The sequence below is a fragment of the Canis lupus genome, chromosome 1 (assembly GCF_011100685.1).
Source record: "Canis lupus familiaris isolate Mischka breed German Shepherd chromosome 1, alternate assembly UU_Cfam_GSD_1.0, whole genome shotgun sequence".
NCBI classification, from domain to species: Eukaryota; Metazoa; Chordata; class Mammalia; order Carnivora; family Canidae; genus Canis; species Canis lupus.
In genome coordinates, this window is record NC_049222.1 from 112,466,355 (window position 1) to 112,479,795 (window position 13,441).

A 13,441-nucleotide genomic window follows, 5' to 3' on the forward strand; every position below is an offset into this window, starting at 1 on the left:
ACTTCTCTCCCCAGAGGCCTGGGATGACAGCCTGTGTCCTTCCTTTTCTCTCAGAGATCTGACCTGGCACAAATTCTGGATCACACCCCAGGCGGAGTTACCACCGGGGGAGGTCAGAGCCCTACACTGACTTCAAAAGATGCCCTGTGGCGACTCCTCATCCTGAGGGCTGGTGAGCTGTGGAGACCCCTGCTGCGTCTCCCTGAAGATTTCTCAGCAGCCCACGGAGGCCTGGGGAACCAGGGGACGTTTCCAGGCAGATGGCACAGGAAAACCCAGGATCCGCCTTTGTTTCCAGGGACTGAGGGTCTCCTCCCCTATCCAGAGGCAGCGCTGGGATCCCTCAGCTGTCTCTGGGTGGAGCCGCTCCAGCTCCTGGTTCCTGTGGGGACGCCTAGAGCAGAGGACAGACAGGGACACAGATGACTTGGAGGCAGTCCCCCCACTCCCTGGGCTGTGATGCGGAGACAGGGGATTGTCTTGTCCAGCCCCCCAGACTCTTGCCTTTTCCCCCAATTCTCCAGAGACTTACTAGGTCATTCCTTGAACTCTCCAGGACAGAGAACTTGCCCTGTGGAGCACATCCCTGGGTGTACAATTCTCCTGACACAGGATCAGGAATCTTCTGGACAGTGCCCTGTCCTCTCCCCCAGCTCACCCCGCCCTGGGATGGACCCAGGCAGTCTAGTACCCATAGGGACCAGGACCCGGGCTGACCTGTCCCTCACTTCTGCCCAGGGCTCAGGGCCACCCACATCCTTAGGAGCCTGGTCAGCATTCGGGGTGGAGCCCCCGGCAGAGCCTCCAGGGGTGACATAGGGACATGCAGACAGTACCCAGGAACCCAAACCCTGAGGCTGGCTTTGACTTAGGAGGTGGAAGAGGAGCCTGGTTTCCATCCCTTTCTCCAACAGACCTCCTGGTCCCTCCCACATGCCTGTTCTGTCCTGCTTATTCATCTATGCCCTAGGAGCAGCCCAATCTGTCAGAAGTCCCTGTGCAGCCCCTACTCTTTACCTGGCACCAGCCATGGAGGCAGCAGGGTGACTACAAGAGGCTTCCCCAAGCAGAGGACACAGGCTGCCCAGGACACTCAGGAGCACATGGGCAGTCTCTGGGCCACAGTTCAGCCAACAGACACTGAGAGGGAGGGTCTCCTCAGAACCTTCCCTTGAGAACCAGGAAACCCCAACCACCTGACCTCCCACCACCATCTTTTCTTCCCAGGACATGCAGGAAGTCCTCTTCACACCTGGGAACTGATCTCCTGAGATACCTGGGTTCTGGGTCTGTATTCTTAGAAGCAGAGGCCAGGCTGCTGACACCCAGGGATGGACACTGGATCCTCACCAGGCATCACCCTGCCTGCCCCTGTCTCACCCCCAGAGTCCTCTCTGTGACCTTGCTGCCAGGAGGAAATCCATCCTCCCCAGAGCAGGTGAGATCACTGGGGAGACCCTGCCCAGCTGGGCTTCTCTGTTACCAAGGTAAACGATCCCCTGGATCTGGGGACCCTGGGCTGTGTGTGTGGTGCCCACAGACTCAAGGCCAGGACACAGCACAGGCCACTGAGGGAAGGGACAAGGGTCACCCTCTCAGGGAGCCGGGTCCCCCTCAGCCCGGCTCTTCAAAGCCCGCCCCTCGGGGCCAGGAGGATCCGCGTCCCCTGGGAGCTGGTTAGATGCAGGCTCCGGGGTCCACACCACACCTGCCGAGTCAGATCTGCTTTTCCGCAGGATCTGCGGACCCTCCCTCCGTGGGCGCAGAGCAGAGGCGGCCCCGGCGCCACGTCCCGGGGTCTCCGCCTGGCTGCGCATCTGCTAAAGCAGCCTGTCCAGGGGTCACCTGGGCCTCCGCAGTCTTGATGACGTTCCCCAGGTGATCCCCAGGCCCGGTGGGGGTGACGTCCCGGGACAGGCTCTGGAGGCGGCCGCGGGCTCCCGCTCTGCAGGGGGAAGCCCCAGGGCCAGGAGGGAGGGCTGTGGGGGCGCGGACCCTGCACCTCGCCCCCAGCTGCGGGGCGCGCCCCGGACCCGACGCCCCGGGCTCGTGCTCGGGCCAAGCAGGCCGTGTGCGCGCGCTCGCGTCTGCCGGGAAATCCCCGCTGAAGACCGGAGGCCTCAGCAGCTGCGGGGACCCCCACGGGGACAGAGGAAGGGAACCCCGGGACCTGCCGTCGGGGGGGGGGGCGGCGAGCCCCGGCCCGGCCCGCGTGACCCGGCCCCGCCCCCAGAGGCGGCCCCGCGCGGAGGGGGAAGGACGCGGCGCTGTGGGGCGGACCGCGGGGCCCGAGCGTCTGCGCGGCGGCAGCTGCTCTCACCCCGGCCGGACGGAGCGGGCAGCGGGCACCATGGAGCCCCCCTCGGCCTCTCCCCGAGCAGGGCGCGGCCCCTGGCAGGAGCTCCTGCTGGCCGGTGAGGGGGCCGATCCCCTGGGAGGGGCGGGAGGACGGGGGAGCGGCGGCCTGGGGCCTGGGGCCTGGGCGGGGGGACGGGGCTCCGCGGGGGACGGGGCGGCGGGCGGGGCGGGGGAGCCGGCTCAGCGACGGGGCGGCCTCGGGATCTGCAAGTGGGGAGTGAGGGGCTGGGTCCCAAGGGCCTCCTCACCGGGGACTCAGTTTTGCAACCTGACGGGAACCACACCCAGGGACCCTAAACCCTGGCCTTGCCACCACCCTGGGGTCCTGACCGATAAGCGCCAGACTCGGAGGGCCCTGGGGACGCTCAGCCCTGGTATTTGCAGCCGGGCCACCCCGGGGGACAGCACAGAGCAGACCAGTCCCTGCTCCCTGAGCTCACTTCTCTGGGAGGAAGACAGACCCGCAGAGACATCTAGAAAGTCATGTCAGGTAAGGATAAGCGGCAATGAAGGGAACAGAGCAGGGAAAGGTCAGGACATGAAGACAGAGGGTCCTCAGAGGAGTAGGTTAAGGCAGGCCTCTCCCAAGGACCACTTGAGTATGAGCAGGTATCTGAGGGCAGTGATGGTGTCATGTGAGGAAGAGCATTTGAAACAGAGGAAATAAGCTCTTGGGTGTATAAGTAAAGTGGTCATTCCAGTGACCATGACCAGCAGAATACACACACACACACACACACACACACAGACACCCAGATTCGCATGCACTCTTACACACACACTCCGAGGCTGGGGGTTTAGGACCCACTCTGTCAACAGGGCTCCAGCTTTCCTTCCCAACACATAGGTCCAAACACTGATCCGTCCCCTCTCTTCCCTCCTAGTCTCACTCTTAACCTTCTGGAACCCGCCCACCACTGCCCAAGTCACTGTGGAGTCCGTGCCTCCCAATGCTGCTGAAGGGAAGGACGTTCTTCTGCGAGTCCTCAATCTGCCTGGGGATCTTCTAGGATATGCCTGGTTCAGAGGGAAAAGTGTAGAGACCAATAATCGTATTGTGTCATATGTGGTAAACACACAAGTGATTACCCCTGGGCATGCACACAGCGGCAGAGAGACAGCATACCCCAATGGATCCTTGCTGTTTCAGAACATCACCCTGAAGGACACGGGGTACTACACCCTACAAATCATTACAAATGATATTCAAGTTGAACAAGTACCTGGACAGCTCCGAGTATTCCGTGAGTAATTCCTCTCTCACCTCTGGTGTCTACTTCACACACACAGGATTCACAGGCCTGCACTGGGCCTCCATCCCTCTCTGCATTATGTCCCTTTAGTGGTTTGAACATTTAGTGGGGGACCCACACACAGTGGAGACAAACTTCCTGAGATGGGAATTCCTTTCCTGGAATCCAGACTCTGATCATCACAAAGAACTTCCTAGACTCATTCCTGCCAGGCCTGAGGAGTCCCTGGAATCCTCCCCAGACCTCAGCCCAGAAAGCCCCTGCCCAAACCACTGTCTGGGGGCCCCTGATTCTTGTGACCCTGGGGAGTCTGTGCCAGGTTGGGATAAGTGCTCCTGGGCCAAGCTGACTGGAAGCAAGGATTTCCCGGCAGCCTGAGCTGGTCACCAGTCAGTGCTCAGGCTCAAGAGCCACATTGGGCGAGGGGCAGAGCCTGGTCCTTTACCTGAGGCTCAGCATGGACAGCATCGACATAACAGGTCCCCAGTCCATTAGCCAGCTGCTGTGGGGGGCTTGGGGGACTCCAGAGGAAGGTCAGCACCACCAGGGAGGAACAGAGCAGAGACGCTCCTGGCAGCTCCTCCTCCACCCAGAATCAGGCCCAGGGAGCCCTCTCCTGTGGGGTGAGCAGGAACAGAGGCCTATTTGATTGACCAGCTGCTATGGACGATATTTGGGTCAGGTATTTAAGGATGTTTAATGGTTAATTCACAGGCCTGGCATGTAGACATCATCTACCATTATTCCTACTGCATTCCAGGAAACCAAGGCACAGGGACATACAGTCACTGAATCAGGGTCACAGACTGATGAGCAGCACATCTGTTATCCAAGTTCTGCCTGCAGATCCAGCCCCATCCTCTCCTCCCTCAGTGGGAGGAATGCTGGTCTGGACAGTGAGAGCAAAAGGAGGCTCACTCTGGGTTTACTCTACACCAGAATGACCTGCCTCAGCAATCAGAGGGAGAATGCTCCTGCCTCCCCTCAGGGGGTTCATCCTCACCTCCCTGGGCTGGACTTGAAATCAGATTGTTTCCTGATGTGTTGCTGTGGCTCCCACTGGGGTGTAAGGGATGGGACTTGCCTTCCCCTCCCAACTTTGCACCTGAAACCAGCACAGGGTTCACGGGTAACAAACTCAGTTGCTTTTGTTTAGGAGGATGAAGTGGATGGTGCAGGTATCTCTGCTGCTGGAGGGCGGGGAACCTGCATGGACAGACCTCCTAGGATCCTGCACCCAGGACGCCTCTCTAAAGAGATGATGGATCATTCATAGATCACCACCCCTGCTTCCTACTCATCCTCTGACTCTTTGCTTGGTGTTTGGACTCGGCTCTGCCATGTAAGGGGTCACACTGCATCATGTCACTCGTTATCAAACAGCTGGGCAGAGCTGTACCCCCATGGGGCTTGAGTGCCTAACTGACCTCTGTGCTTATTCCTGGTTTCTCCGGGAGTCAGTTCTCCCCAGAACCCTATCTCCAGGGTGGGCCTTCAGGTCTATGATGAACCAAGGGAAGTCCAGTGCTATCTGTGACTCTGTCCCAGATCTTTCCTGACCAAATGCTGCTGTCTAATCCACACAAGAGAGCCTGTGCTTTCAGAACATAGAGCAGGGGCTTTACTATTTCTGAGCGCTCACATCTTCATCGGTTGGTCTTGACATACACAGTTTGCATATTCTTTTAAGGACTCAGGTTGGCTGAGAGGTGAGAGATGCCAACTCTGACTCACAATACCTGTGGAAAGGGGCACCTGGTGGCTCAGTTGGTTAACACCTGTCTTTGGATCAGCCAATGATGCCAAGATGCTGGGGTAGACCCTAAGTGGGTCTCCTTGCTCAATGGGAAGTCTTTTTCTCCCTCTACCTCTCTAGTCCTCCCCCTGCTCTCTCTTTCTCAAATAAATAAGTAAAAATATTTTTTAAAAAAAGATGCCGATAGAGGAATCACAGGTACCACACAGGGCAATGTTCTCTCTCCTGTCTGCACAGCAGAGTTACAAAAACCCCATATCACAAGCAACAATTCAAACCCTGTGGAGAATGTGGATTCTGTAGTATTAACATTTGAACCTCAGACTCAGAGCACAAGCTGCCTGTGGTCAGTAGCAGTAAGAGCCACCGTGGATAGTCCCAGGCTGGAGCTGTCCCTGGACAACAGGACTCTCACTGTACATGGTGTCACGAGGAATGACACAGGACCCTATGAGTGTGAAACTCGGAACCCAGTGAGTGCCGATCGTAGTGACCCATTCACCCTGAATGTTCTCTGTGAGTAACTTCTGTTCCTACCTGGCCCGGCTGCCAGCCCAAGTCCACACAGCTAGAGGCCAGGCCACATTCACCCTTCTAGAGTCCACATCCATGACCTTCAGCTGGACACCCAGCCTGGCCATGGCTTCCTGTCCCCAGCAAACTTGGGCAGGCCCAGCCTAACCAAGACTAGGAGGGGGTTGGCTGCTCCTCCCTGGGAGGGTCAACAGCCTGGGAGGGGAAACAGCTTCATGTCTCAGACTGAGGCTTAGTAAACACAGGGGGCTTCTGGTTGGGACGTTTGAAAACAAGGTTGCATCCAGCTCAGAGCTGTGGCCCTTATGCAGACTGGGAACTTCCCCTTCCCTCTTACTACAACACATGTGGCTTTATTCTGTTTGCTCCAGATGGCCCGGACACACCCACCATTTCCCCCCTCAGACTCCTATTACCATCTAGGGGGAAACCTCAGTGTCTCCTGCCATGCAGCCTCTAACCCACCTGCACAGTATTCTTGGCTTATCAATGAGAGACCCCAGCCATCCACACAGGAGCTCTTTATACCCAACATCACTGTGAATGATGGTGGATCCTATACCTGCCTCGTCTATATCTCTGGCACCTGCCTCAATAAGACCACAGTCAAGACTATCACAGTCTCTGGTAAGTGCATCCCTGGAACATCTGCATTGAGTTACTGTGGTCAAGATCTGCCTGCCTTTCAGAAAAGAGCCTAGAAGTTCCTTCCCATCTTCTTATCATGAGCAAATCCCAATTCTGTCCTGGAGCTCTCCCATTACCTGTCTGCAATGCTTTCTTCCCTTATTTTCAGATTTCTCATAGCACCTTGGATCCAGCCTGGAATATGGGGAGAGCGGTGTCTCAGCTCCAGAAAGCCCCATGCATAAATGAGGGCTTTGCAAATGGGGAAGAAAGAAGGATCCTCAGGGTCAAGGTGCTTTTTGTTGTTGAATTGCAGAAATGCTTTATATATTCCGGATATTAATCTCATACCAGATATGATTTGCAAGTATTTCCTTCCAATCCTTGCATTGCCCTCTCTTTTTTTAAAGTTAACTTTAGTTGACACACAATGTGACGTTAGTTTCAGGTGTACAACATAGTGATTGAACAACTCTATAGGTTCTGCTATACTCCACACAGAGTAACTCCCATCCATCACTATGCAGCCCCATTAAAATATTTTGACTGTATTTCCTATGTTGTACATTTCCTCCCTATATCCTGTATATTCCATAACTAGGCTACCACTCTGCTAATTGTATTTGGATGCACAGAAGTTTTCCATGTTGATCCAATCCAATTCATTTGTTTTTTTCTTTTGTTGTCTTTGCTTTGGGTATCATATCTAAGAAATCATTAGGAAATCCAGTCCCAATAACTTTTTACTTTATGTTATCTCCTAAGACGTTTATAGTTTTGACTCTTATGTTTAGATGTTTGATCATTTTAAGTGAATGTCTGCACATGGTATAAGGTCATGTCCAACTTCATTAATTGGCATGAATATCCAGTGTTCCCAACACCATTTGTTAACAGATTTTTTTTCTCCATTGAATAGTCGTGACAACCTTATTGAAAATCACTGGACCACATATGTCAGGGTGTGTTTCAAGCGTGTCTGTTCTATTCCATTGGTCTCTATGTCTCCCTTAATACCATACCAATATAGGGACGCCTGGGTGGCTCAGTGGTTGAACATCTGCCTTTGGCCCAGAGCATGATCCCAGAGTTCTGGGATTGAGTCCAGCATTGGGCTGCCCACAAGGGAGCCTGCTTCTCCCTCTGCCTATGTCTTTGCCTCTCTCTCTCTGTGTCTCTCATGAATAAATAAATAAAATCTTTAAAAATACCAATATAATGTTATTGGTACTGTAACTCTGCAGTCAGGAAGTAGGAGTCCTCCAACTTTGTTCTTTTTCAAAATAATTTTGGTATTTGAGGTCCCTGAGATTCCATGTGAATTTTTGGATTTCCTATTTCTGCAAAATATTTTCTTAACAATTTGATAGGGAGGCATCTGGCTGGCTCACATGGTAGAGTATGAGACTCTTTTATCTAGGGATTGTAGGTTTGACCCTCATGTTGGGTGGAGAGATTACTTAAAATGAAATCTTAGGGATCCCTGGGTGGCGCAGCGGTTTAGCGCCTGCCTTTGGCCCAGGGCGCGATCCTGGAGATCCGGGATCAAATCCCACATCGGGCTCCCGGTGCATGGAGCCTGCTTCTCCCTCTGCCTGTGTCTCTGCCTCTCTCTCTCTCTCTCACTGTGTGCCTATCATAAATAAATAAAAATTAAAAAAAAGAAATCTTAAAAAAAAAGATTTTTATAGGAATGACATTGACTCTATGGATCTCTTTAGTTAACATTGCCATCTTAACAATATGAACTTATCATCCATGAACATGGGATATCTTTCCATTTATTGGTGTCCTCTGTAATATTTTTCAGCAATGATTTATAGAATTCCATAGACGGTCTATTGACTCATAAATTAAGTTAATTCCTGAGTATTTTTCTTCTTTCCTAAGTATTTTATTTTATTTATTTTTTAAATTTTTAAATATTTATTCATGAAACACACACACAGAGAGAAAGAGAGAGGGGCAGAGACACAGGCAGAGGGAGAAGCAGGCTCCATGCAGGGAGTCCGATGTGGGACTTGATCACAGGACTCCAGGATCATGTCATGGGCCAAAGGCAGGCACTAAACCGCTGAGCCACCCAGTAATCCCCTATTTTTCACTGTTCTTACAAATAGAATGTTTTTCCTAATTTCTTTCTTGAGTACATCACTGTTAGTGTTAACCATAGTTATTTTTGTATGTTTATTTTGTATTTTGCAATTATTTATTAGTTCAACAGTTTTTGTGTGTCATCTCTAGGGTTTTTTTTATCTCTAGGGTTTTGTACATATAATTTCATGTCATCTGCAAACAGACATAATTTAACTTATTCTTTTCCGATTTGACTGCATTTTGGGTTTTTTCCTCCTAGTCCTAGGCCTGGACTCCGGTACTGTATTGAATACTGGTGGTGTCAATGGCATGTTTATCTTCTATCTGATCTTAGAAGAAATGCTTTCAGTGTTTCATCATGGAGTATGAGGCTAGCTAAGGGCATTTCATATAAGGCCTTAATTATGTTGCAGTAGTTTCCTTCTATTCCTAAGGGTGCAAGTATTCTGTATACAGAAACCACTTCTCTACAGAAGGTTTTCACCATGAGAATCAATCCGCAGATCTGGAAGTGAAAGTCTTCTTCAGAATGAGAAATCCTGTAGATTGAAAACCCTTTGATTCCCAAGGTTATGCTGAATGGGCAGGCTGCTCTCACTCCCTAGTAAATTATAACAGTGTGAATGCCTTCCCTATTTTACACAAACCTGCCTTGGACACAGAGAGGGAAGGGCTGTGAGTCTTCCTTCCCCCAAATACACGGGAAGGTATATAAGGAAAGAGGCCTGATCTTTTAAAGTCACAAAAGTTCAAAAATAAGTTTTCCATGGGAAAAAATTCTACCTGTCAATGTGGTTTTTGGCCATGTGGGGGAAGAGGTCCTGGTGCTGATATTACAGAGATGTCCAAGAAGAGCAGACACATGACTGAGGGCCACAACAGAATGTGAGGATCAGTGGGGGAGGTACAGCCCTCCCGCAGATCATCACCTGAACAAAGACATCCTTCTGCAGACAGCAGGGCCATATTCTGGGGCACCTTTACAGAGCTTGCTGGGGCCCTCAGAGTGGCTGTGATCTCAGAGAAAGGAGCATGGCTTCAGGCCCATTATCATTTCATCACCTCCTGTATTTCTCCACAGAGCCAGTGGCCCAGCCCTCTCTTCAGTTCAGCAACACCACAGTCACAGAAGATAAGGACTCTGTGGTCCTGACTTGCTTCACAAATAATGCTGAGGTCTCTATCCAGTGGTTCTTGAATGGCCAGAATCTAAAGTTCATGGAGAGAAGGAAGCTCTCATCCTGAACGTATGCCCTGTCAGCAAGGAGAATGTTGGGAATTGCCAGTGTGAGGTCTCCAAGGTGGTCAGTTCCAGCAAAAGTGACCCCATCTAGCTGTATGTGATCTGTGAGCAACACTTGTCCACTCCCGCTTCCACACTGTGTATTTTGCTGGTAGGGGGTGTAAAATGGATGCAGCCTCAGAGAAGATGGGAGCCTCCTCCAGAGCCTCTAGGGAAATGTCCTTAAGATCCCCAGAATTAAACTACTCTTGTTAGCATCTTGGTTCTGATAAATATCAGCTGTGGACCTCAGGAAAAATGCTCAATCTCCTGAACCTCTGTTTTCTCTTCTATAAAATGAGAAATAACAGCTGGATTGGGGCTTCTGTAAGGTTTTTTTTTTTTTTTGTAAGGTTTGTTAATATGAGTTTATGAGATGAAATCCTGAGAAAGCATCATATACAGATTTAGGAGTCAATGAAATTTAGCAGGTATTTTTCCTTTATTAAGTTTTTTTTTTACTAGCTGTAATATCATGTGGACTTGAGATTAAGTGTTATGTTATCAATTCCAGCTTTGTGACCTTCATTGATTTAGCTAAACCCTTTATACAATGCATATGCTCATTTTGCACTGTGGGGATGATACCCAGGCCCTCACAGGAGGCTCAGATGAGATAATATTTATCTCAAGTCTTTCATAGAGCTGACCTCAAAATCAGTCAGCTAATGGTATTCTCTTTAATCAGTGTTGAGTGGACAGGTAAGGGCCACTCTCTAAGACCATCAATGATGATGAAAAGGAAGACCCAGGGGAAGAGGCATAATGTGAGAGGAAATTGAATTGGATGCCAATACTGGCTCTGGAGGTGGTGGGAGAACTTGAAGATTAGAGCATGTCCAGTGTTTCACTGTGAGGAACAGAAATGATGCAGTGGCCAAGGGAGTCGGGTCACTGTGGTAACAACACACACGGCACTCAGACCTTGGTGGCCTTGCCTTCCTCCCTAAGCAGGCCCTTCCCCCGAGGCCCCTCCTGGTTTCCCCAGATTTGACCTGAGACTTGTCCCCCTCATTTTTTTCTTCTTATTTCAGATAAAAGAAGCACCACAGGTCTCCCTGTGGGGTCTATCATTGGCATTGCACTCGGGGTCCTGATTGGAGTAGCACTCATGGCTACCCTGGCGTATTTCCTGCTCTGCACAAGGACTGGAAGGTATGATGGCATTTTCCACAAGCTGATCTTGTCCCACACCTGACACTTGGGCAGGAAGGAGATGCCCCCTGACCTAGGATTCTCACTGACTCTTCCAGGCTACCTAAATGCCCCAGGATTTTCCCTCTCATTCTGTCTTCCTCCTTCCTGATCAGCTGCTAACCTGGGTGCTTCCTTCATAGCCTCCTCAGTTATAAATTAGGGACAGTTGGTGAACAGCCCCTCATAGTTGTCCTGATTCACTTGGCAACAGTACAGAAGTACATCCAGGACTACATACTCTGTAAACAGCACCTCCCATGGTTTAGTCCACATACCCTATGAGGGGGATTTGCAGCCTCAGGATCAGAGGGAGGTCTTGGCAAAGGTCACACAGCAGAGAGTGGAAGAGCTTAAGAAGCCAGATGGAGTCATCCTCACAAATGGCAGATGTGAGAACCATTGTCTCTGTAGTGTGAGACCAGAGAACCTAAGCTCATCCAGGGAGAGGTTCCTGGATGCCCTTTATGCCTCTTCCAGGCCAATGGAAATGGCATACAGGCCATTGTCCCATTACAGCATCTCCTTGCCTGATGGGGTTATGGTATGACCATGCATGAACAGGGATCCAGCATCCCTAGGCCTCCCCACATGTCCGCAATTGCAGCTGCAGCCTTGACCTTTCCACTCAGTCAAACCATAAAGTTTGATTCCTTTCCTAAGTCCTCTATCCCATTTCAAGACACTTTCTTTTAGATACCATCAGCCTGTGGGGCTTCCTCTCTGGGCCTAGGACAGACATGTTCTAAAGGCCTTTCCTTATCCCTTCTCCTGGGCCCTTGCTCTCCTAAAAAGCAGTGGTGGAGGGAGGAGTTTTCTAACTCTTACCTGAATGAAGATCCTCTTTGCCCCCTGCTCTGGCACCAATGATGTGACCTCAATCTACACCCACATCAGTAAGGATGATCTCTCCTAGGGCCAGTGCCTGGCATGATCTCAGACAGCTCTGGCACCCAGCATCTACCCCTTGTGAGTATCTCTTCATTATGGGTGGGACTGGGAGCCCTGAATTCTTCCACAGTGTCCACTCACCCCCACCCCCGGAGCCTCTCACCCTTTCTCTGGGCTTCAGCACTGGAGACCTCCACTGGGTATATTCTCTGGAAATATAGATCATAGATCAGCACCTGGCACTCACTGGACCCTAAAATGGCCCATGGGTCTCTCTCTGGGAGTGCACATTCTTCCTTGGTTCTCTGAGAGCTAAAGACATGTCCCTGACTGGGGTGGTGGGCCCAAGCTTCCTCACAACGCTGGGTGCTAACTCCTTTCTCTGCTCATAGGCCATGCCCCAGTCAGCAGCTCCACATCCCCGGTAAGCCTGCCTCCTCCCCCACTCTTTCCATTGGGGTCTAGGCTTTGCAGGCACAAGGCAGGGTCACCAACCAATTCAGCAGCACAAAACAGGCCCTGCTAGCCCCAGACTAGCCAGGACAAGACAAGCCTCATTCGGGCTGGGAATGGACACAATCAGGGGCAGGACCACACCCCACGATATCCTGAGTATTCCCTGCTTCCTTTAGCTGGACAAAAGTGAACCCTGTAGTCCATCCAGGGACAGAGTGGGCATTGGGAGCAGCATCCAGGGGTCCTGGATGGGGCAGAGAGTGCAGTGGGGAATGGTGTGGGACGGGATTTGGAGAAGGCTTAGAGAAGGCTGCTCAAGAGGCAGAACTGGTCACTCTTGTAGAGAAATGACCCTCCCTTTCTATATACCAACACCCATTATTTCCTGTTTAGGCCTCCTTGCCCAGCCCCACAAAAGAGGTTCCTATATACCAGGTAAGTGTGGGCAATGAATGTTCTGGTCCCTGAAACTCAAAGGGGCAGAAGATCTGCCACCAGCTTGCCCCTGGCTGTGTTCTCAGGTTTAGGAAACAGCAGAACAAAGAGGAACAGGGGGTAGTAGGAGGGAGAAAAGGTCTGGGACAGAAACCTGCTACACAGCCGAATCCCAGAGAGCAGCCCTGGTAGGCCTAGAGCCTAAATGTTCTCAGAAGTTTACAGGGGATCAGAGGCCTCTTCCTGTTTTACAGGAATTACAACACCCTGACACAAGCATTTACTGCCAGATTAACCACAAAGCAGAAGTAGCTTCTTAGTCTCACCTTGGAACCCTCCTTCCCCGGGCTCTCCTGTAACCCCAGGCCATTGGTGGGGTCAGGAGCCAAGGCCTGAGCACAGAATCAATGCTAAACGTTGAGGATATTCAGGGTCATGGATCAAGGGTAAGTTCATCACCCTTCTTCACTACAAACTGCTGGTGAGCAGCCTGGACTTGGTCATCTGATTGTGGAGTCACTTCCTGCCATGATGTCCACAGGACTCTAACTGCCCTGA

The 13,441-nt window shown here is 51.4% G+C and overlaps 1 protein-coding gene across 1 annotated transcript; it reads left to right on the forward strand.

Moving 5' to 3' along the window:
- Positions 1-2,321: 2,321 nt before the first annotated feature.
- On the forward strand, positions 2,322-13,216 carry CAECAM1 (carcinoembryonic antigen-related cell adhesion molecule 25). Its single transcript, NM_001113459.1, is given in 7 exon segments — positions 2,322-2,414; positions 3,243-3,602; positions 10,942-11,062; positions 12,018-12,070; positions 12,385-12,416; positions 12,842-12,883; positions 13,138-13,216. Coding segments are annotated over 7 exon segments (738 nt in total). The 5' UTR covers positions 2,322-2,350; the 3' UTR covers positions 13,204-13,216.
- Positions 13,217-13,441: the final 225 nt, after the last annotated feature.